This window comes from Apodemus sylvaticus, chromosome 14, assembly GCF_947179515.1.
Source record: "Apodemus sylvaticus chromosome 14, mApoSyl1.1, whole genome shotgun sequence".
Lineage (NCBI taxonomy): Eukaryota > Metazoa > Chordata > Mammalia > Rodentia > Muridae > Apodemus > Apodemus sylvaticus.
In genome coordinates this window covers 70,845,143-70,870,107 of record NC_067485.1, presented here as the reverse complement: position 1 = coordinate 70,870,107, position 24,965 = coordinate 70,845,143, and the positions used below count along the sequence as shown (strand labels likewise).

The following is a 24,965-nucleotide window of genomic DNA, read 5'->3' as shown; positions in this document are numbered from 1 at the left end:
GAGCTTCAGGGACAGTCACAGTGAGGCAGGGACCGAGCCAGGGAAGGACATGCAGAGTGGAGGTTCAGGCGAGCCCCAACTCATTTTCATGGCAGTTGTGTTTAATGAGACTTAGAGTATATTCATTTTGATAATAACATTTAAATACTTCTTTTCCTAACGTCACCACAGTCCTGAACACAGATATCGAACAGGGAAGAGCTAGCTGTAAGATACAAGGAAGCGGCTTGGGATGAAGACACATTGCCATATGCCTGCCAAACCATGGTAGAATGGACTCGGGTTCAAATGAGATCAAGGGGAAGGACCAAAACTGTACCTCCAAGTGACAAGCAGAACTGCACATCACATCACAAAAGGGACTGTGCTGGCTGGGACTATGTGGGGAGAGGCAATAAATGGCTTCACATACATTTAAAAGATCTTCCGATGCAATGTTCTGATGGCACAGTTTCTAAACTTCCCAAGAAATGTACTAATCTGTAAAACTTACACTACAGTTTTATTCTTATTTACACTTAAAACTTTAAGGTTATATTTTGCAAAGATCATTATTTTGATGAAGTTCTTGGAATGAACACACACACACACACACACATACACACACAAGCACCATTTTCCTTTTGCTAAGTATTTTTGATTTTGCAGCAGATAAAACTGTTTCTGAAGCCGTGAGTTCAGCAATTACTATCACATTGAATAGTATCCGAGAGTATCTGAGATGGGGACTTACATAACTTACACATAAGAGTCATACCCCTGGGAAGGTTGCTAACAGCAAATTAAATGAGCATCTAGTTAGCCTAGACTTTTTTTTTTTACCTGTACCTTGATGCAATGAAGGCAAAACTCAACAAAGAAACCTTAAAATGAAATGACGCAGACCAACCTTTTATGGCACCCACAATGTTTTGGTCTAGTCCTTTCCTGTTGTCATTGAGCCCTCTTTTCCTCTTCCCGTTGGGTAAGGAGTTAGCCAAAGTCTTGTCGTCAAAAAACGCACACACCAGTTTTCTAAAGAGAAGGCTTCCTGAGCGAGTGTAGTTTGACAGTATAGAGTCCAGCTGAGATTTGGGCATAAACACATCGAAGCCTTCAGCAAGTTGCACTTCTGGCTACCAAAAAAATAAAAAGAGAAATATTTTATCAAAAGCAAGATGTGAAGGATTTACTTTCTGGGGGGAGGGGGAGTGCAAAGAAAAATCAGTAGCTACTAAAATGTTCACATCTGATAAATTATATAGTCTTAGCTCTATGTGCCAGATTTTGCAATTTATAAAACCAATGACCACTTATAATTCATAAAAGGGAATGCTATAATTCCAACAGTAAGTCTTACATGTTTCTAGTCATGCAAATCTTTCAGAGAAGGCTGAATAATTACACAGTGATACAATCCTATAGGTAAGAGGCCATGAGTTACCTATATGCAACACCCTGATTTTGTACACGATGAAACTAAGGCCTAAAAATCTTGTACCAAAAAGTGACTTCAAAATAATTCAAATGTCAAATAATTTCTTTCATCTAAGGTGACAAATGTAGGACTACCCCCGCATGTCCCCTGCTCCTTCTGTCAGCTATGAAATGGTTTACCCCAATGAAAACCTACAAACAGTGATAATGCGAATGAGTAGAAGTGGGGGTGGGGTGGGCTTAGTCACAGTGAAAGGAGTGTACTCCTTACACAAGTTGTACACGCTGTCAGTCACGGATCGTCCCCAGATGTCATATGTGCAGCTCTGAAAAGCAGCCCCTTAGCTGTGAGGACTTGGGGTCAGAGTCTCTCCTGGTCAACAGAACTCACTCTTTTTTGTTTGTCCTACTGTGTGCCCAGCACACTATAGAGTGAAGTGCATTCAGAACACAGCCTATGTCGTTCAGACAGTAGGAAGATGACTCGGCCTTGCCCCTTGAAAATGGAATTTGGACTGGATTATCCAGAAAGACGCACACACTAGGATTCTTCTGAATGCCTGGTAAACATCACTGGAAGCACAGTGCCATCGGGTTTCCCCCTGACTCTTGCATCTTGCTGGTCAAAGGTCTGGACGAGCTTGTCAGGAGCTGGAGGTGAATACCTGATCCCCACAAAAGGGCTGGGCACACAGCAAGCACTCAGGGTATACTTGTTAAGGAAGCCGATGTAGAATTATGAAAATGGAGAGAATTTTACCATCATAATCTGACATAAGGTTTTATATTTTGTACATCCTGTGAATTTTGATTCTAAATGAACTATCTCAGATTTAGATAGGAGTTCCTGTATCAGGTAGAATCCATTAAACCCTCTGCCAAGTGTATCCTACACTATTTGACCACCTAGGGTCGTGAAGGAATTCTTAAGTCATAAGAGAAGACAGGGAAACAATTGCACTTTTTTTTCCTGTAACTTTGGGTGCTTAAAACTCAGACATCTGGCTGGGCGGTGGTGGTGCATGCCTGTAATCACAGCACTTGGGAGGCAGAGGCAGGCGGATTTCTGAGTTGAGGCCAGCCTGGTCTACAGAGTGAGTTCCAGGACAGCAAGGACTACACAAAGAAACACTGTCTTGGAGAAAACAAAACAAAACAAAACAAAACAAAACAAAACAAAACAAAACAAAAAACAAAACTCAAGACATCTGACTTTTGAGACTCTGAAACTTTTCCCTGGAGGACTGGCACCCTAGCTTCAGAAACACCAACCTGAATAGAACACCAGGCAGAAATAGCTACTCCCTTCTCAATGTCTGCACAGTACTTTCTATGAAACATGTTTACAGCACTTTCTGCATTGCATTATCTAGCTGGGATGCATAGATGCATAGCTTTTCTATCTAGCATGCCAAGAATCCAGTCAGTATCCAGCAGCTATGTACCAGAATAAACAAAATGCTTCGTAGAAACTCAGTGACGAGGTCCGAGTTTCCCTTTTCCTCTACAGAGGACGCGGTCTGCCAGGCTCGTGCTGTGGCCAGGCACATACCAGCGTCTTAGAATGATGGTTTGTAGGCTCCAGGAGGACGTGAGCACCTGATTCAGTACCAAGTGCCTTCTGTGAAGAGGGATTCAAGACTGGCTCTGCAGCTACAATGGACATAAGCATCACCACACACACCGCATGGTAGGAGGAACACCCCCAAGAGGTTCTGAGCAAGGGCTGTTAGTGCTAACATCAGGCAGGACTGACTGCCAGGGATATGGAGGGGAGGGATTGAGAAAAGACAGGCAGGGAAAGGGAAGAGAAAAGAATGGGATGGTACTTTAACAGGGCCTTGAAGAGAAGGGTCAGGAGGCTGCAGAGAAATTATTTGTGGTGCGGCTAGGATTGGTGGCCTAGAGTAGACACCTGGAGGCTACTGTGGTGCCAAGACCTCTTATGGTACTGTAAGCATATGGCGAGTAACCGTAGAGGGGCCATGGGTGGCCGAAGCTGTTGCTTTAGCTCTGTCTGCAAATGCTGTTATTTTAAGCTGATCTTTTCACTTGCCCACTGGCAAGCACCGTACAGAGTAGTACACAGACTGATTAGTAACAGACAGCAACATAATTGCAAGGTGGCTGAGTCACAACCCCTCCCAATCTTCTTCCCTGACTCCTGTTCAGACTTCTTAGCAGGTAACAACAGAGCACTAAGGCATGGTTAAAGGTGCCAGAAAGCACCAGTTCCTTTTAATAAAAAGAAAGGGGGTGGTGGGGGGGAGGGCTAACTTTATGCTCTAAAACATGGGGAAAAAAAGATACTAATTTTCTTGTTTATCTTGTTTTCACTATGAAATCTTGCCATCTATTCTAATTTATAAGCATAATCATAGTACATTATTGCCGTATAATGAACCACAACTCTGTATGTATATTTAAAATCAGGTTAAAACACTTTCTCTAGTTGTAGAATCATTATCTTTTTTTTGTTTATTGGCTGAGGCTTAAATGAGATCTGCTTACTGATAACAGTTATAAAAACAAACACTTTTCTAAATAAGCAATGTAAAAAATACTCTAGGCTTTCCTTGACAGATTTGTTATTTGATGCTCAAGCCAAGACAGATAATAAACTAATTTGCAGCATCTACTGTTGCTGAAAGATGTTTAAATGATGACATCCAAATTAAGGGTACAACTTACAATGTTTACAGTCATTATTTTTAGGGTTCACTATGAATTCCCACTGTGCAGTATCCCGCTCACTCTAGGTACCCTGGTCACTGAGTATCACGTACCAGCACTGGGAACGCCTAAAGCATTTCATCTTATATGGTGATGTTCTGGGAGCAAAAACTGCTGAGTCCTAACGGCTCCTGAAAATGTCCCTGGACCAAGGACAGCTAAACTGACTCGGCTGTTTCTTTGTATTTCTGGTGTGGTATCCCTTTCACTTAGAAGTAGATTAGGTAATAGATTTTACAACAAGATAAATGAAAAGACATCTCCCTGTCCCCTACCACCTACAAGTTCCTATGAACATATCATAAAGCATTTAAAGAGATCACATAAATGAGTCACTCAGGGAATACATCTGATACAGTCTATTTTATATATGATAGTAATAGTACAAAATTACAGCAAGACATTTAACAAGCTACATATACAGTCATAGAGGAAAGAAGTGCATAGATGCTTTTTATTGGGCATCATCCCCAGATTTTCAACTGATGATTTTCCCAGCTCTGCGTTGTGCAAGACCCACATTCACAGGCACATGCACAAGGCTGTCTGCCTATGGTGATGTGAGGTGAGGACCAGGGAGTTGGGCCAGCTGGTCAAGTCTCAGAACGGCTCAGGATGGAGCCGTAAAGAAAACTCTAGATGAACGAGTGGGTTCTGCTGAGGGAGATGGGTTTCTGCCCCTGCAAAATGTAACACAGGACTGATAATGATACTTAAAAGATACTCTTAGATTGCCTGTTTGCAATGCTACAATGTATAATAAGCCTTTGATCTATTTATTTAGCAGTGTATTTGATCTATTTCTAGAAAAATGAGTTTCAGCTTATGAGAGAAAAATGATTTTAGTTATCAATTATTATGATTACTATTATTATTATTAGGATTTGGGGACAAGTTTTTGTGTGTGTGTAGCCTTGGCTGTCCTGGAACTCGATCTGTAGACCAGGCTGGCTTCAAACTGGCCTCAGAGAGAGATCCACCTGCCTCTGCCTCCCAAGTGCTGGGACTAAAGGTGTGTGCTACCACCGCCCAAAAGAAAAAAGTTTTAAACACACAAAACCTGTAATAGATTTTGTTTTGCTCACAAATATTATCTTTTTCATAAGAACAGTTAACATTGTATCCTACAAATCAAATCTGCTCCCAGTAGATTTACTGTCACCATTTTTTAAATGGTACCTCATGGCACTTGGCCAGATCAGCAGAGACTGGGGTTTGGTGTACTCTGACTCTGGCTGGCTGAGCCGCTGTCTGTTACTGTTAGTCAGCTCAACACAGGCGTGGCCTACGGATGTAGCTCAACTGAGAATCCCCAGTGTTAACAGAACAGACGCCGCTGGCTGCACCCTATCAAGACTGATATTGAAAGTGCTTAACAAAATTTCTATGAAAAAGCAAGCATAATGATCACAGCATATATTTAATATTGACTAGGATAAAAAAATCATTAAAGTTCTACTTCTTTAATGTTTCTTTGATAAAATTTGGGAGAATTAAGATTTTAGAAAAGATAGTACAATTTTCTCTCTTAAAAGTTTCTTCATGCATTTGCATAATGAGAGAGTCTAGCCTTTCGGAGACGTGGTTAGCCTTTTCCTTCCCAGGCAATAAATCATGGTTCTGAACATTAAGGCCTGATTTATGTTAAAGACGATTGAGCTAAATGGACAATACGTAAGATTTTAACACCGCAGTCCAGCTTCTGCTCCCCTAACTCCACGGAAATTGCTCCTCTGAGAAGATGCCCATGGTGAGACTTGTGTCTCTGACCTTCCAGGTAGAGAAGTCCCATTCTTCCCAGTTCTCTGGAGACATTCTGATGGTCTGTTCTGGGGCTTGCATCCTATGGCACTACAAGTACTATCTGCAAACTCCTCCCATGCATTCCTTAAAGAGCAAAGACTACTACGTTCTCTTTAGAGCACCCTGCAAAACAGTGATATAATTGATATTTGTTTGTTGCTTATTATATCCTAGGCTCCAGAGAAACTCAGAATACATCAATTTTCTCATTCCATGAGGTGGCTACCATCATTATTCCAACGTTTCATATGCAGAACCAAGGACCAGGAAGGTTGAGTAACTTGTTAAAAGATCACCCAACTAACATAAGCAGGCAAGGATCTGGACCCGGGCAGCCTACCATAGAAGCTGACACTCTCAGGCACATATGCCTTAATGCCAATGAGCAAAGGGAACACGGTCTCCATGGTTTACCTCAATTGATCCTAGCAGAACATTTTATCTATTGAGATAAGATGTTATCAGGAAAGCACTCTGAATTAAGAAGCTATTTTTGTTGAAGGCACCAGTGCATTTAAAATTATTTAAGAAGCATACAGAATCAGGATTAACAAAATTATCTTAAACTGATGAATATTCATCATTTGTCTTCTGTTAACGTAGAACTTTTGCCATCTGGAATTACTGGAGAGTATTTATAATAACTCCATCAAATAAAAACATTTTCTATGATTAAAAATTATGAAAGAGGTCTTTAAAGCTTATCTGAGTGGTTCAATAAAGCAAAACAAAGCAAACAAAATAAAAAAACAGAAGTCAACCACTGATAAACATAAAACTAACAACGGTTCGGGTATAATACCTGTTCTAAGAAACAGCCACCAACAGCCCCAGCATCGAACAGCCGTGAGAGTAAGAAGAGAGCAGCTGTTTTGTCTCATAGAGCATTGTGTTGTGAATTTGTGAAAAAAGAATTAAATCACATATTTGCATTTCAGAATTGGCTTTGGGTTTCTGCTTTTTGCCCCTGTGTAAATTTAGGTGTGAATTCTATTTAAGTGTTCACTTTAAAAGGGTCAAATAATCATGCTCCAAATGCGAACCCCCACACCCCTTAGCTATTTCCTCCTCAAAAGGGCAATTTGTTCATGTGCATCTGATCGTTCATACAGACAGCTAAATTTACTTAACCATATTTACATTTGTTCCTCTGAAGGTACTTAGGTAGAAATGGTAAGGCTAAAAAAAAAAAAAAGAAAGAACCAATATTTATCGAGTGCTTAAAATGTGTCAGGCACTGTTCTAAGTGCTTTCCATAGAAGGCTTCCTTAATTTTTCCAGGAGGCCATCTCTGTGAGGAAAACATTATTATTCCCATGTATAGGGAGGAGGCTGAGTGAGGGAGGGTTCGCTTGCTCAGGGTCACACGGCTGAGATCCTGGACTAGTGGCCTGCCCTTTTAACCACTTGCTATTCCCCTAAGACAGTGCCTAGCGAACAGAGTCAAAGAGTCACAGTCTAACCATCTGGTTCCCTTTCAAGTAATGATCAGTCATGAAGAGTTACTGAGTGCTTATCATGACCAAGAAGTGTGCTTGAGGGCTGGAGCGGTGACTCTGTGGTAAAGATGAGCACTGGATGCTTTTCTAGAAGACTGGGGTTCAACTCACAGCATCCACAGGTAGTCCACACCTGTCTGTGACTCCAAGGAGTCCAACAATATCTTCTGGGCACCATGGGCACCAGACATACACATGGCACACACATACATGAAGACAAAATACCTATACATATAAAACAATAAAAGCTTAAAAAAACAAAGCACATGTATGTGAATGGGCACCCAGGGTCTTTGCCGCAGTGACCAAGGGCAGACGCCAGGCTCGGAGTGGAGAATTAGTTCCACCTCATTGGACCCTGCCAACTTGTGCAGACTCTCTTTAAAAAGAGGACAACAATAAGAATTAAATGAGATGAGTTGCTTTATTCTGGATGTCACATGAGTATTATAACTTTTATAATATAAGACCCTGCTCTTGAGCAGCCGGGGTAGACAAAATTATGGAAGTAATTCAGGAAAAAAAAAACCCACAGAAGTTTCCAGAAAGGAGAAGTAATTGCTCAGATTAGATTAGAGCCCTGACAGTGTGCGGGCAGAGGAGAGACAGGACAAACAAATGGCAAATACACCGAGGAACGGGCTATAGCTGCAGCCAAATCTAGACTCAATAGTTTAAAGATAATTTTGTACAAGGCGCTTCATGCAGGAGTAGATATGTTGCCATTTGTAGATTAAATGACACTTATAAAGGACCTTTCATATGTAAAGCACTGCAGTAGAATTTCCCCATGTATGACCAATCATTCAGCGTGTTGTTATCTGAGTGGGCCTGGTTTGTGCATTCCTGTGTTGAAGGAGGCATAATTGTCACTCAGTACAGTGATCTCCAGAACCACATGGGCTGGTACATTTGGGTTTGTGCTGTGAATGCACACAATCACATTTGTGTGACATGACAAGTTAGTGTAAAAGGGTAACTTAACACACTGTGAATCTTTAAGGGTAATTCATGGGTTTGTTGTTTGTTTGGTTTTAATTTAGAATAGCAGTTAGCAGAGGTGTGATGTTTGACACTACTCTGTCTCCTCTGCCGACTGGGTCTAGGAACAAAGATTGAGGATACTGAAGTCACTTTTCCTTCGTATCTAGAACAGGACATCTTCCCTGGCGGAAAGCCGCTGGAATGAGCCAGCCCCACCTCCTTCCCCAGAGCAAACCCTTCACTTTCAGGGTTACCACTCTTGCCTGGGAACCATAGGATCTTTTTTCTTTTTGCCTAAACTCTAGTCTAGAGGTTCTTAACCCTCCTAAGACTGTGACCCTATGATACAGCTCCTGATTGCTGTGGTGATTCCCAAACATAAACTTATTTTTGTTGCTACTTCATAACTGTAATTTTGCTACTGTTACGAATCACCATGTGACTGACTATTTGATAGGCAGGATATCTGACATGCGACTCCTGTGAAAAGCACAGCCAACTCTCAAAGGGGTCATGGCCCACAGCTGAGCACAGCTCTGGATTCTCCCTTCTCATCTGTCATTCACAATGGACTCCAGGCACCGCCCTCACACGGGAAGGCGGTTCCTCTACACGAAACCTTCATGGGCGGCTCTGTGCCCTCAGATACAGATGGCCCGTACCTCACGTGCAGTATCATGGTTGTCTCTCCCGGAAGCACCCTGCTTTTCCCCGAAGCCACTCAGCTATTTGAGAAACAACGGATAAACTGTCCAACACTACGACTGAAGGCCTCTGAACACTGAAGACTTTTCAGAGGCCATTCTCTAATGTGAAACTCCTATCTCCTGGTGCTTTCTCCAACTTGTTTTATAGGATAATTGCTTTAAAAATTAGAAGAATTATTCCCTCTAGACGTCCATTAAACATTTTATAGCCCCATAGTTAGGAAATACTAAAAGATTAGGAAGGGGCCCAAACTGGAGGCTTGCGCACAGAGAGCCCATTTTTCTGGAATCAAGCCTGCTCCTCGGCCCAGGAACTGCCCGGGCCAGCCTGACGGGCATCAGTGAGTGCCGTCCATCGAAAGCAGTTTTGCAGTGTGGACTGGAACTCAGTGTTATGTTCTCTCGGTGAGCTTCTCAGCTCCCTCACGTACTAAAGACATGAATTAAATGGTGCTGTAGGATGGTACTTTAAAGATGACATGCTCACAGCTTTCCTGCCATTTCATTTCTTTACGGTAGTTTAAAGATCATTTTTTTGGTATGAAGTACCAGAACCAGACATGAATAAAATGTAAACGGTTTGTATGTATTACATAAATACTGGTGTTGGTAAAACTAATAAAAATTCTATTCTATTCTATTTTGTAAATATACACAGGGTCTTTACCAGACCTCCAATGTATTGCTAAAATACAGTTGAAACTTAACAATAAAAGGGGAAAGTTCAGTTATTAATGGCACTAGACATACCTACACAGCAGATGATCTACAGTCTCAACTACTGTTTCTAATATAGCAATGCCTATCAGAAAAGAATTTTAAGAAATTTAAAGAAAATGTGATAGTCTGTCAAAAATAGCCTAACTGTACTTTATAATAATTATAAATTATTATAAAATAATTTACCTGTTTTCAAATATATTATTTACCTAGGATTTGAACCAGGCCTTAGCTGTTGTAATGACACAATAAAATCAAACAAGAGAGCTCGTCCCATACCAAACCTCATTACCAAAGGCCTTTGTACATTAAATATTAGTTTAGAAGAGTTTAATGCCTTAGCACATATGGATGATAAAAACAAATGCCTCTTATATTACTAAGGATTAGAAGAAAGTGCAAAGAATTTTCTAGATTGAAAACATAGTGAAATGATTTTTTTTCCATTAAAGGCCTAAACGTGGATATATGTAGATATACGCTAGCAAACTAACTGTCTTCCTCTAACCCAAAAGTGACTACTTAAGGAAATCAGCAATTTGTTTCTTATTTAAAGTTTAGGAGGCACGGTGAAACTCCAATCCTATGGGAGTCTGTGGGAGTTCTCAGCAGGAGCCTCATCCTATGCAATCTGGTAACAATGCATCACTTTTTCTGGTTTATTTTAAGAACTCTGACAACAAGTTGGGGTTCACAACGTAAATGCACTCTAGATAAAAATATTGTAAATAGAGTATGCAGCTGCAAATTCAGCACATTATGATAGAAATTCGTTTATGGGCCCATGAATATAAAACAGCACGTCAGATGGATATCTCAGATGCAATCTACCGTCCCAGACTGTAACAACGTTCTAGCGGTGATATTAAAATAGCAAACCTTTGCAGAGCGTTAACCTATCATTACATGGGGTAAATGGCACGGCATCGCCGCCTAATTACCAGTGTGGCTTGCATCTATAAAACAGAATTAGCACCGCTGCTCCTTTCTCATTCTTAGTTTGTGTTTCCACAAAGGTATGACCTTATCTGTCTGCTTCTGTTCGCTGATGCCCATCTACAAAGGACTTAATTATGTTCTCTTAGTTTTCTACATTGAGGAAATTGAAAACTGCTGCTTGGAAATTAAAAATCGTAGGCAAATTAGTGAGCAGAGTATTTGCAACACCCCCTTCTTCTTTCAGAGATAAGAAGCGGAATGTCTTTGAACAAGGAAGGTACACATTTTTCAGGTTCTTACTAGTCTCCTCCTCTTTCCCACATGCATACCTTTCTACTTGTTTGGAGCAGAACTAGTTAAGTGGAAAGTGTCTAAATACTACAAGGTTCCTGAAACTTCTATCGCCCAGGCTGGCAGCCAGAACATATCAACTTACATCTGAGGCCGGCGACTCCAGAACAATGCCAAATCCCAAGACTTGGTTCTCCTCGGTGGAAGTGCGCTCTGCAGCTTGGAGACCAGGTGGCCTTGTGGCCTCAGCTGCTGGCTTCTTCTCAATTTCCAGGGGACAGGGCTTTGGTTTCACAGTCGTCATAGATTCCACAGCCTTCGGGAGCACTTTTTTCTTTTTATTTCTCTTGCGTGAGACGGCGGTTCGCTGGGAGCACATAAGGGAAATTGGGGGTTGTTGTCTGTTTTGAGTTCCAACTGTGGACAATAAACACAAATATGGTACAGGTACTTGTGTCTGAGGAAAACCTACCCCGGCCTGTCTCTGCAATATACAAATTGACTCTGAGGTGAGGCTCCCTCGGGATGAAGAACAGGTACATATATCTCACTCAGCACTTTAAAGTCCTACCAGTAGAGTGTCACCAGGAGAAACAGCTCTGAACGTACTGGATCATCGGATCAGTACAGCATCCTGGCTTCAATGGAAGGAAAGGCTTCATGATCACGTGGCAGGTTCGAATGAGAACTCCAGAACTTAAATCTAGGTATAGATGCTTATGCTGTCTGGTAAGCCCATCCTAGCAAAAGCTGGGATGTTCAGCTCATCAGTTACAGCCTAAGGACCAGGATGATGATCATGTGGGCAAGGCTGCTTGAAAGAAACAGTTTGGAAAGATCCTATCTAGGACAGGGCTGGGCGGGTGAGCACGTGGAAAAGCCTCATTCTTCCTCATCAAGTGTTCTCTGCATATCAAATCTCTCTGCACACTGCATTCCCCGGCATCCAGCCTGCTTCTCTAGGCCTCAGTTTTCCATAATGAGAAGTGGGAAGGACAGTTCTGGGCGAGTCAAGTGAATCTGTAAATCTATAGACAGGACAGTGAGCAGGTGCTCACGCTGAACATGTACTTAAAGAATCCGAGTTTGCCTTTCACAGGCGTGCTCCAAGGAGGAGTGCTTGTCAACCACTCGGAACGGGACAGAGGAGAATGTGGCTCCCATCTGTACCAACTCCTCATCTATCAACATGGCTTCCTGAATAAGAGCGCTAGAAATGTCTGACCTTTTTCCTAAACAGAAAGGAACCTATAAACACAGGCCACATGAAGATTAAGTCCTTAAATGCACATGAACATGGACTGCTTCCTCTGATTTCCTACGAGTCTGAAAGTTGAGAATATTCATATTGATTCAAATATGTTTTTACCTCTGCACTAGAAGGCAGTGTCTAAGTTCTGGAAGCAACTACTTGGATAGTGGCCTTTTTGACTATGCACGTGGTGACTGGGGATACTGGTTCTAGATCTCAGCTACACTTTAGAATCAGTGTGGCATTTTGAAAATGACCCCAATCTGTAATAATCTGCCTTGGACTCAGTGGGTCAGAACATCAGGGGTAGGGCCAGGGCACCAATGCTGTTACAAGGTTTCTCCAGAGAGTCCAGTATACAGCCAGATGCATTTTGGTTCCAGGACAGCCTGCCTTGTCCCCAAGGCCAAATGGACTCTAGCAACCACGATCAGGAGCAGTTAAGCTGCAATCCCCAGGCCCAGGCCCTTTCTAAGCTCACTCTTTGCAGTGCTTTGGGTGTCCAGACAGAGGGCTATCAAGTCTTGCTTCTCCTGCAAGTCTTGAAAGAGCCCCGCTTTCCCGCACTCGGCTCTCGCTGCTTGGTCTAAGTCCGCCTGTAAAATCAAGGTAAAGCTTTCCAAACAGAATTTAAATCCTAAATCTCATGGGCGGTGACCCTTAAGTAAATCTGCCCACACAACATGATTTTTTTTTTTTTTAAGTTTAAGAAAATTAAAACAGAGTCATTTATTCAGTTTATCCTTCTTTTATTCCTCATAGCTCCGGAATCATTTGCCTCGCTAATCTGCAAAGGTTCAGAAGAGAAAACACGGTGACAAGGTAGCATTTACTTAATAGATTCTAAAAAGGCTCCAGTCAAGGATCTACACGGGTGCAATCCGTAGTTTGCCATTTCAGTAGTAAGGAGCTTAAGTAACAAAATAAATCATTACCATTTCATATGCATATTTTCTTAAGTACTAAGAAATTCTCCCTCCATGAGCAGCACCTGTCGGAATAAGGTAGCCTTTCTTTCTGGGGCCCGTGTGCAGGAGATCCCGCCTCTGCCAGGTTAGCAAGAGCACTGATTATCGTAGTGAGACAAGGCCAGTCAAGAGCTCACCGGCTAATCGACCAAATGCTCACTTCTGTGTTGGGATAAGACCAAGTTCAGTCCTCAGCTTGGACTTATTATATAAATAAATCCTTTTGTTTTCTTTAAAAATGTGATTGTGGGTGACTGATATGTATAAGTACTAAGCTTTTTATATCAGAACCACATCACCGAATGTGAGGCTCTTTCTGGGAGGCTGGCGCCGAGCATACTTTCTTAGAGATGATTTTGAACTCTACAATGTGAAGGGTCAGCAGGCCCATCACCACAGGACTGGGCTGCTGTCCTGCGCTTTCACACCAACACGGCCAAGCAGTTCCTGCTGTCCAAAGGGTCTTGTTATTTTTGCATATGTAACAAAATAAAAATTCCAGGTTCCTTGCTCATTGTGACGATTAGAAAATGAGTTACTAGGCAGGGTGGTGGTGGTGCACGCCTGTAATCCCAGCACTTGGGAGGCAGAGGCAGGTGGATTTCTGAGTTTGAGGCCAGCCTGGTCTTCCAGGACAGCCAGGGTTACACAGAGAAACCCTGTCTTGAAAAAAAACAAAAATCCAAAAAACCAAGCCAAGAAAAAAAGAAAAGAAAAGAAAGAAAAAAAATGAGCTACTAGACAAAGTCCGTGACTTCCAAACTTCTACCAAGGGCTTTGGGGCCCTTAAAGGAACAGAGGTGTTAGTAAGTCTGCCTTACAGGCCTCATTCACTGCTGCTATCTCCATCACATTAAAAAAAAAAAAAAAAAAAAAAAAACACAACCCTGCAAATCAGACATTAATACAAAAAGCCTAGAAGTCATCCAGCTAGAAGGTGAGAAACTGGGGGTTCAGTCCCCACCACACACGCCCTACTCGGCTGTTCCCCTTATCCAATGACAAAGAGAACAAAGAGTCAAGTGAAGGAAGCGGACAGAGCAGGCAGGAGCTGGGTCTAGCCATCTCTGTCCTAGTGCAAGCGGCAAGTCGCAGGCAGAGCCTGGGGCTCACGGCTTCTCATTTGCTTGCGTCCTTGAGCATCTTCAGCGGGGAAGCCTGTATTTCCTGAAGGGCTCTTTCACATAAGATATTCCAAAATTTAATTAACTAGCATTTGTCAAGTACCAGGAGATCAGGAGATGTAGTGAGCTGAGTTCACGCGTATGTGCCAACAGCGGTATTAGAGGCAATAACAAAATTTGTTTGATTTGCTAAAAAAAAATAAAATAAAATGAAGTAAGACAAAAATCACAGGTTGTTGAAAGAATAGAGAAAATGGATACTTGAAAAGGCACAGCGAGACAGACAGCAAGGTGGGAGGAGTGTGGGACAAAAGGACAATGCACACAAGCAAAGATGTCAGCTACACATCACCAGCAGAGGATGTGTGTAGAGGGCTGATCTTTGTACCTGCTTGAAACTGCATTAATTTCCTCATGGTCTTGAGTTCTTGGAGAATGGCCTGCAAGGTTGACTGGCAGTTGCAAGTACAGCAGTTGGATCCAACTATTGAATTCACCCCTGGAAGTTCTCCTAGGCAGGAAAGAAAAGAATGATATACTCCCAAGGCATGCAAAAATTAATTACAAAGAAAAGGAAAAAAAATATATCTTGACGGGATTTTGAAGTATGTACAATTATCCTCAAACTGTGTCAGAAGAAAACGTACCCAGTAATTTTCATAACCTAAATGTGGGGTGTCTGACTTTATCTAATTATCCAGGTTTCTGTTTGCAAGGTGCATACTGTACTGTGTCACGGGGTCTGTGTGAACTCGGGCACATAGTGCACCGGCAAGGCAGGCCTGTCTACTGTGAGGCTCTGACAAGTCACAAGGAAACATTCATGCTACCTTCTCAGAAGGCAAAAGCAAAAACGCAGAGTCCAGGTCTGTAGTGTCCTTGCAGAACCACTGCTGGTCTGGAGGATACAGGAGTTCATAGTAAACCTTAAGATAGCTTGACAGAAGCTAGTAGCAATGAAGAGCTGTGGATATGCAGAAACTTCTAGAAATCCCTGGCTGGGGTGGGGAGGAGGAGAAGCAGGGTGGGACTGGCCAACAGGTGTCTGCAGTTGCTCTTCTTCATGAAGGACGAACTATTGCTCTTTTCTCCACCCTGCTTCTTCTGAGCCCCTCACTAGTCTCCGTGTCATGGTCTGAGTTTAACATATGTTCCCTTAACAAAGCTGCTCTCTCCTATATATGAACAAGTATGTCCTCATTGTCCCCATTGTTCGTGAACTAGAGCAGGACATTTGGCAAAAGGCTTCGGCAGCGGGACCTCTCCAGCCCCAGGCTGGCTACCATGCACCGAGGCCGTCTAAAGGGCAGCTGCTTCTTAAGTTCCTGGCAGGTAGATCCAACCTAACTCCTATGATACTCATTCACAGACACCGACATTTACCACAGTAAAGCCACAGAAGAATGAAAGGTAACTTCTGGAGAAGCGTAAGCATGAATACTCCAATGGAAGCAAAGTGACCAAGCCTTAGAGTTACCAACCACCCCAAAGTAACACAGGGAAGTCACAGCTATATCCACGCGACCCATGAGGGACTGTGGGAGGTGGACAGGGGACAGCCCCAAGTGAGGTCAAAGATCCCACTTTGATTTCTAACTCCCCACAGTGGTAACAGGGGGGCAGCTAAAAAATTTATATTTGTTTAAATGTCTCTTAATGATGTCATGCACAGTCTATATAGCCTAAGTGTATAGCCTAAGTTCTAATAAATCTTGATTTTTAAAATAACAAGTGTATGAATTTTGGTAGTAAATGATAAATGATAAAAATAACTGATTATAGACATATTGTACACATTGAGGACATGTCTAGCTTCCATACATTTCTTCACCGTTTCTAGGCTGTGATGCCCATCTGAGGGTTTGCCCAAACTGTTGCAAATCTATACAAAATATAATTCCAGCATACACTACTCAAGGATCAACTGTACAGTACATTTTGTGTGTCTGTATGTGCATGGTGTTTTTATATGATCACATGGGTGTGCACGGGAGTGTGGAAGGCCAAGGTCGGTGTCAGTTGTCTTCCTTGGTGAACTTGGAGCCTACTGATCTGGTTAGACCGACTGACAGACCGACATGCTTGTCTGATTCACGCTGCTAGTGCAGGGTTACAAAAGCTGCCCCTGGATTTTATGTGGGCTCTTCAGATTTGAACTCAGGCCTCTGTGCCATGTGACAGACACTGTAACTACTGAACTGAAATGATGCAAGCAATAATCAGAAAAGATCTATTTTTTTGACACTGATTTGGAGGGATTATTTTTGTAACTTTTAATATCAGTATCAGTTTCTAAGATAAATCCATCACTCTTGTATATTGGTGAGTAGAATATGTTATCCCCAAATTATAGAATTACACACACACACACACACATATACACACACACACACACATTATATACTCTTTTCTCTTACTGGAGTAGAGTTAAGAGGGTTTTGCAGATCACCCCTAGGCGCTAATCTAATCACTAACTTTATGATTTTTTTAGAGGACAAAACTAGCCCTTCTTAGCTCATTATAAATCATTTTCCAATTTTAAAGAGAACTGACTTTTTATCTTTATGGCGGAGCCTTTAAAGAGCAACGTCCCTCTGGCCTGGACGCCTGCCAGCGTGCGAACTTGGTACTGGCCTATGCAATCCTGGGAGGACGAGCAGACACCATACGTCGCTAAGGCCCTTACTGTCTCTCCTCATGTCTCAGGATGGCTTTTCAGTCCCCTGAACTGGTTACTGGGAATGGTATATAAGAAAGAAAAATCAAAACATTTTCTTTTTACCAATGGCTCTCATAAAATGAAAATGCAAGGAATAAAATTCTTAACTTTTCAGGGAATCGGAAGTGCCTTATTTTTCCTTTGTTCTTTATGAGAACTACAGAGCTGTAATCCATGCATAATTTATAAACCAAACATCCAGTGTTACTGGATGGAAAATTAATATTATCAAGGAAAGCATCAATTCTTTCCCCTAAGCTTTGAGAAAATTATTGGAACCCCTCCCCCAACTTAACAGTCAGCGATTTTACAGAAATTTTACTTTAAACCAGTGGCTCTCAACCTTCCTAATACTGTGACAACTTCAGTACAGTTCCTCATCTTGTGGGCCATTAAATTACTTCCATTGCTAGTTCATAACTATAATTTTGCTAGCTATGAATCCTATGGTAAATATCTGTGTTTTGTAGATATCTTGTGGAAGGGTCAGCTGACTCCCGAGGGGTCACGCCCCACAGGTTGAGCACTGCGGCTTTAAAGGTGAACTTCGCAGCCTGAGTTCCAGCAGTTCGGCCCTGGAGCAGGAGGGCGGGCGAGCTGCACAGAAGCTGAAGGTGTGACGCATCACTGACTAGGACTCTGATGAAGAAGTGAAGCGGGATAAGGAAGAGCGGCACCGGCACCGGCACACCGGCACGGCCGGCCGGAAAGCTTCTATTAGTGCTAAAGGGCGCTGCTTCTGCACGAATGTCCGTCCATCGGGTCTCTGGTGACAGCATCAGCGGTGTGTTGCTGGGTGAGAATTCTGATTTCATTAAAACTCTACTAGAAACCTGCTTCGTTTTTTTTGGTTTTTTTTTTTAAAAAAACCTTCCTCACTCTCTGTGCCCGAGTTTTTATACAATTACGACTTTCTCTTTTCATCCTCCTCTTTTGCCTTTTTAAAATAACACAGGGCAGGAGCTGGCACTGAGCAGCAGAGCAGTGGCCTAGCATGTGTGAGGTCCTGTGCTCTATCCTCAGGCCCGCACAAGAAATGACAAAGAACCCAGCAAGGACGGTGACCAACGGAGGGGGTCACAGATGGCTCTCCAAGGATGAACTCAGTATTTAGGAATGAAACAAACACACCAGGATATTCTAAATACTGTAGGGCAATCGTACCATTGGAACTCGCAGAGGCGTGGGGCTGACTCTGGAAGGTTCTAGAACGTGGACCAGACTGCCCTGAGAACTGCCCGCTTGGGGTTGGTAGTTCAGTCCACGCCCCACGCGATGGAGGGTGGAGGCCCTGCGGGGCGTCGGCGGAGGAGTTCAACCGCTGGGGCCGGGCGACGTCCACATCGAGCGGCTCTTCTTTCAGTTTCTCCCCTTCCTTGCCGACCCGCTGATAGATCCTTCCGGCGCTGTCATTCAGCAGCCTTCTCATGCCCGTGATCTGCTTTTTAATTTCCATGCTTTCGTCTCCTAATGGAAACAGGGTCAAAGTTAGCGCTGTCACTTAGCAAAAGACAACAAAACACAAGGAGTCCCCGCCATAACCTCCAGAGAGCACAGCCCTGTGGAAATGGGAAGGGATACTGACTCTGCACTCTGAGATCATTCACGAAGCTTAAAGGGAGGAAGGCTGGCTATGCCCTAAAGATCCTCTCGGCTAGGTAACTTCCTGGCCAGGTTTTCCCAGAGAAAAAACTCTCTTTAGTGCAGGATCATCATCTGATGGCTCGGCCTAGGAAGTGGCACTATTAGGAGGCGTGGCCTTGTTGGAGTAGGTGTGTCATTGTGGGCATGGGCTTTAACAGCCTCTTCCTAGCTGCCTGGAAGCCAGTCTTCTCCTAGCAGCCTTCAGATGAAGATGTGGAACTCTCAGTTCCTCCTGCACCATGCCTGCCTGGATGCTGCCATGCTCCTGCCTTGATGATAATGGACTGAACCTCCAAACCTGTAAGCCAGCCCCAATTAAATCTTGTCCTTACAAGGGTTGCCTTGGCCATGGTGTCTGTTCACAGCAGTAAAACCCTAACTAAGATAGATCCGAAACCAACTTTCAGTTTCCTCTTTGGATGTATTTGATGAGTGAGAGTTTGTAAGAAAAAAAAGTGGTGACAGAAGACCAAAGGTCCACTGGGACCAGCAGGGCAGAGTCACAGCCCGCATAGCTGCAGGGGCTGGTATGCAGGTAAGTGCCAACGACTCTGCCCCCTCAGTTGCCAGCCTCACAGAGCAGAGGCCAAGGCAGAGATGCTTGGAAGTGGAGCTCTTTAAGGCAGGGACTCTCAGGACTGCAGGGCAGGAGGGAGGCCTTCGGTGGCCAGTGTCCTAGTGAGGCTGCTTCAAGGATCCCTGCTCACTGTAGACACTGGCTGCATACACAGAAGAGGAGGGCAGCCTCTCCACTCTGTCCTCCTCTGGAAACCACACACACACACACACACACACACACACACCCTCCGTGGAGGACCAAATCCAAATCCATTGTACCGTCCCTGCTGGGCCAACTCTGTCCTTTGGGCAAAGGTCACCACTGTCTCTAAACTTCATGTCACTTACGCTGGACTTCTTTTTCTTTTCTTTTTTCTAGTATAAAATGAAGTTTCTTGGGGGACATGAGAAGGGGGTTTGGGGAAGGAAGTAGAGGCAGAGAAAGAAAGAGAAAGGAGAGAAAGAAGGGAAGAGGCTGTCTGGGAACCTGTGGAGAGGGAGATGGGGGAGGGGGAAGGAAGGAGAGAGAGAAGCTGTTGATTCTTATCTGAAGATAAAAAATGGGTATGTTTTAAAATTCACCATCATTAACTACTTCCACTTACAGTTCAGTAACACTTATTTACCTTACTGTGCAGCCAGTCTCCAGATCTGGTTTTTGCTCATTGGTTCATTTGTTTTTAAAACTTCAACTTCTTTATTAAGATTCTTTTCCCCTCGGGGCATGCTTTAATTAATTAATTAATTAATTTTTTTTTAAACTAAGGCTATTCAGCTGGGCGTGGTGGTGGATGCCTTGAATCCCAGCACTCAGAGGGAGGCAGATCTCTGTGAGCTGAAGACCATCCTGGTCTACATAGCCAGTTCCAGGCTGGACAAAGTTACATGAGCCCCCCACCCCCTAGCCCCCCACCCCTGCCACCACCCGTTCCCATCCCAAACAAAACAAAACAAAAGCTAAGGTATCTCTATGCTGTACTTACATTTAATAAATACTACTAAAGATAACTATACATTTGCACAGCTATTGTGGCTATCACAAACACCCTGTCTTCTCTCTCGTAATACTGGGGGTTGAGCTCGGGGCCGGCTCGTACTGGCTATGTGTTAACATTACCTTAAACTCTATGGTAACAACACCATCTTAGAGAGGAAGTGTGCTTTCCTCTAACTGAAACACTGAAAATCTTACTTCGTAGTATGTACATAGCCATGAAGTCATCCTAACAAATGCTTAAAATTTAAAATGTGAGGAGTGTCTTAGTCAGGGTTTCTATTCCTGCACAAGCATCATGACCAAGAAGCAAGTTGGGGAGGAAAGGGTTTATTGAGCTTACACTTCCACATTGCAGTTCATCACTAAAGGAAGTCAGGACTGGAACTCAAGCAGGTCAGGAAGCAGGAGCTGATGCAGAGGCCATGGAGGGATGTTTCTTACTGGCTTGCTTCCCCTGGCTTGCTCAGCCTGCTCTCTTATAGAACCCAAGAGCACCAGCCCAAAGGTGGAACCACCCACAAGGGGCCCTCCCCACTTGATCACTAATTGAGAAAATGCCCCACAGCTGGATCTCATGGAGGCACTTCCCCAACTAAAGCTCCTTTCTCTGTGATAACTCCAGCCTGTGTCAAGTTGGCACAGAAAACCAGCCAGTACAAGGAGAGAAAAAAAAAAAAAAAAAAAAAAAGAAGAGACTATTAGAAAAAAATCTAGCATCACAAATAAATATATAATGATATTTTAGTGCACTTAGCATCGTATGAGCCAGAATTTTCATGCAGAATCTGGTAGCTGCATGAAAACCTATGTACTGTAGTATCTAGTTAGATATTCAGTTTATTAATGTATTTTCTTACCAACTATTGTATAAGGAAATCTTATAAGCTATTTTGAACTAAGCAACTTCACGCTTTGAAGGGTGGAGTCTGGGGACCAATTCATGCTAAGCATGTGCCCCACTGCTGAACAACACCTTCAATTTTAAAAATGGTAATAAAAATATTAATTCTTCCTCTCATGTGGAATAGAATGCAGGCAGAAACACACGCCTAAGTTTATATGGTGTTTTAACACATCAATGAGAAGAGAAATACCTTAACTGGTAGAATTTTTTTTCTATTTTAAACGCCAGCAAAGTTATAATCCAGAAACAGTAAATCACATTCCATCTTTTATGAGAATGAATGTCCAAGAATGACTTAAATATCGTAGTCAACAAAATGTTCTCTATAGAGCAGGGTGTGTCTGGAAGAGTTCCGGGGAATTCTGGAAGTAACCTCCTGGCATGTGTAGTGGGGCATGGCTCCCCCCCCTCCCCCCCCAGCCAGTCAACACTAGGAGCTCAGCAAGAGGAAGCATCTCCTTTTTGTGCTCCTGCTCCTGACCCTGATCTTCGCCTGTAGCTCCCTGGAAAGAGCTGCCCACAGCCAGGCTAACAGGCTCTTGACCCAGTGCCAGGGCACCTCCTGCACTGACCTTATCTATAACAGGAAGAAAGATGCTTCCTGACCAAAGTTCACCTGTGTTTGGAAGATAGGATTCTATGATAGAGTGCTACCATTAGAAGAGAAAAAGAAAGAAAGAAAAGAAAAGGTGTGAGGATTCTGGGACATTCTAAGGGCAGTAATGCTTTGTCATGGTTTAGTTTCAAAGTTCTAGAGCTTGGGCCTGAGAGGATTGAGACGAAAATCCAAGTGGAGGGTTCTTTGTCTGTTTTTTTCCAGTGTTTAGTGGTGTTGATTCCCAGTATGCTGAGCAGGCAGAAGTAAAGACAGAAGGAGGTGGTCCATGCCCAGGAAGAACCTGGAGGCAAGCGGTGCCCACAAAGGTCAAAACATCTAAGGAAAGGGCAGAACTGAGCAGGAGGCCCCGAGGGGACAGCAGGAAGAACGCAGGGGGCCCTCGAAGGGAGCTGGCTCAGGGAGGGCTGATGGCAGGTCCTCTTAAAGAACAGAAAATAGGAAACTGCATATGATTGCAGAACTCTCTTCTGAAACCAGTAGAGGGACTGGAGGAAGGAAGGTCAGAAAAGAACTGGCTGGGGAGTTTTTCTCAGAAGCAGCAGGTTGGACTCCTTCATGGATGACCTAGTCTTCAGGAACAGGTGCTTGGATTCTCACTGAATCCAGAAAAGTGGGGAGAAGCTGAGGCCACTGTCTTTGCCGGTGCTCCCGGGGTAAAGGACCCCGGGACTCCTGGACAGGCAGCAGACAGAGGGAAAGCGCTTTGCTTGCACATTCAGGACAGATGGGGCAGAAGGTCAGAAAGAGACCTGGTGACTGCTGAAGGACTACAAAGAAGCTAAGTCAGTCTACAGAACAGGGGCAGACAGACATGCCCAAACGCAGGGAGTAGTTGGTGGAACAGCTAGATTAGGATGATTTTCCCAAGATCTGGATTCATTCCCAACTGCACTGACTTGACACTGGCTATTAGACAAACTATTTTAGTTTCTTGAATTATAAAAGTTTGCCTCAGAACTGCACTACAGTAACCTAAGATAACCTAAGCGGCATGCAGAAGCAGTCCAGAAAGGGTTCAGGCTAGTCAATTTCCAAAGTGCTAGTTAATTAAACTCCTAACGCCTCTGAGGGCAGCCACACATTATTCAGATAATCTATTCAGATAGATTAGGGGCCTAATCTACCATAGTGGATTCCAAGGGCTTTGGTTCTTTCAATTGAGATTAAGGTATGTGTTGACTGAGCTGGAGAGACAGCTCAGTGGTTAAGAGCACTGGCTGTTCTTCCAGAGTTCATGAGTTCAGTTCCCAGCAACCACACGGTGGCTCACAACCATCTGTAATGGGATCCGATGCCCTCTTCTGGTGTGTCTGAAGACTATGACAGTTTAATCATATAAATAAAATAAATAATTCTAAAAAAAACCCTGAAAACACTTGTTGACTTCTTCTCATCTTCCTGGGTCTAATGCATCGGTGTCTGTTCTGTGCCCAGGTATCCATGAAATGTCTTGGGAGTGAGGCGCTATTCTGTGCGCAGGTATCCAGGAGTGAGGTACTATTTAGAGAAATAAGATTCTATATGGAAACCTGTGAATTCCTGATGTCTTTCCAGACCTGCATATATCTTCACTCACACTCGACTCCAAGAGACTGATCTACTTGGGAAAGGCAGACAGAAGGAATCATATTCTGCTTGAATGTAGCTGTCTTATTGGCAAAACAACCATAATTAAATTCCTTTCTTGACTGGAATAAGTAGAGCTCCAGAGACGCTCAGTGAGCGAAGTGCTTGCTGTGTGTGCATGAGGACCCGAGTTCAGATCACCAGCACCCATGGAGAAGCTGAGCACCCAGTGCGCCCCTGTAACCCCAGCGCTGGAGCTGGGAGGAGAGGCAGCCAGGAGGGTCCCTCGAGCCACTTACTACCTGAGTGACCACCGATAATAACTGACCCACTCACTATCATCGTGAGCCATACAGCTGAGTAAGTCTGTTCTGCTTCGGTCGGAGACTGGACAAAGTAAGGTGGCGAGTAACTGAAGGAGACAGGACCCAGAAAAGACTGCAGGCAGAACTCTATTTACCCTTCATTCGATGCCGACACTATCATGTCACTTTCTGTCACATGAAGAAGTCACAAGTGACAGCACACCAGCCCCCCACAGAATTGCTCTTAATCTGGCCAGGGCATTCAGTCTGGGGGGCCACAAGGAAAAGATAATACGCCATCTTCATGTGTCTGTCCTCTAGCGAAGTCACCATGCATGTGCCCTACAGATAGATTGCCAAGTGCTCACACTAACTGTTCCCTAGGCCTTGCTTTAGAAACTGGAAGAGGGGGCTGGAGAGATGGCTCAGTGGTTAGGAGACTGCCTTCCCTTCTAGAGGTCCTGAGTTTGATTCTCAGCAGCCACGTGGTGGCTCACAACCATCTGTAATAGGATCTGATGCCCTCTTCTGGCACGCAGGTGCACATGCAGATAGAGTACACATATATAAAATAAAACAAAATGTATCTTTAAAGAAAAGAAACTTTAGGAACAGGCTTATAAAAGAGAAAGAGGCCCACTGAAAAGAGATGCCAACAAAAAGGCAGTAAGCATGTACAATATTAATAGGACAATGTGAAAAATTAATCAAATAAATTACTCAGCAGATACTTATCAGGGTCTCAGAGATGCAATAATCACCAGACACAAACTGAAAAAACAGTCCCCTCCAAATTTCCTAATATCTCTACCCAAATCTTTGTGTACTGATCTGTTGCTTTGAAAAGTGTCCCCAATTCTCCCAAGGCCCCATGACCGCTTCTCTTCTGCATCCTAGGACTCCAGTCACCAAATCGCCTGACTATGTGCAGAGGCATTTTGAGTTTCCTCCCTGAAGCTAGAACATGGCTCTCCCTTGAAGATGCTGCTCTTTCTGTAGCTCCTGGATCAAAGTTATTCTTTCTCTCCTCATTGGGTGGGGAGTGTGAACCTGGCTTTCTGCTGGCTCCCACCGCTGCCGCTTCTAGCCTCAGGAAGATATCCAAAGAGACATGCCACCATGTTCTAGAGTACAGCTTGGTACGGCAGGAAGTTCATATTCCAAAAACATGTCAGTGAGGCCCTCACCTCACCAGTGGCCTCACATGCCAGGCTGAG

At 43.6% G+C, this 24,965-nt stretch overlaps 1 protein-coding gene across 2 annotated transcripts in view; it reads right to left on the bottom strand.

Annotated features, from left to right (window-relative positions):
- The window catches only part of Bend7 (BEN domain containing 7), an 82,958-nt gene that overhangs the window by 37,014 nt on the left and 20,979 nt on the right, over positions 1–24,965 (bottom strand). For both annotated transcript variants that reach the window (XM_052157088.1, XM_052157087.1), the window contains exons 3-6: positions 18,320–18,622; positions 14,825–14,947; positions 11,238–11,509; positions 890–1,115 (exon numbers count right to left, since the gene is read on the bottom strand). In XM_052157088.1, coding sequence (XP_052013048.1) covers positions 890–1,115; positions 11,238–11,509; positions 14,825–14,947; positions 18,320–18,622 — 924 coding nt within the window. The remainder of the gene's footprint in view (positions 1–889; positions 1,116–11,237; positions 11,510–14,824; positions 14,948–18,319; positions 18,623–24,965) is intronic.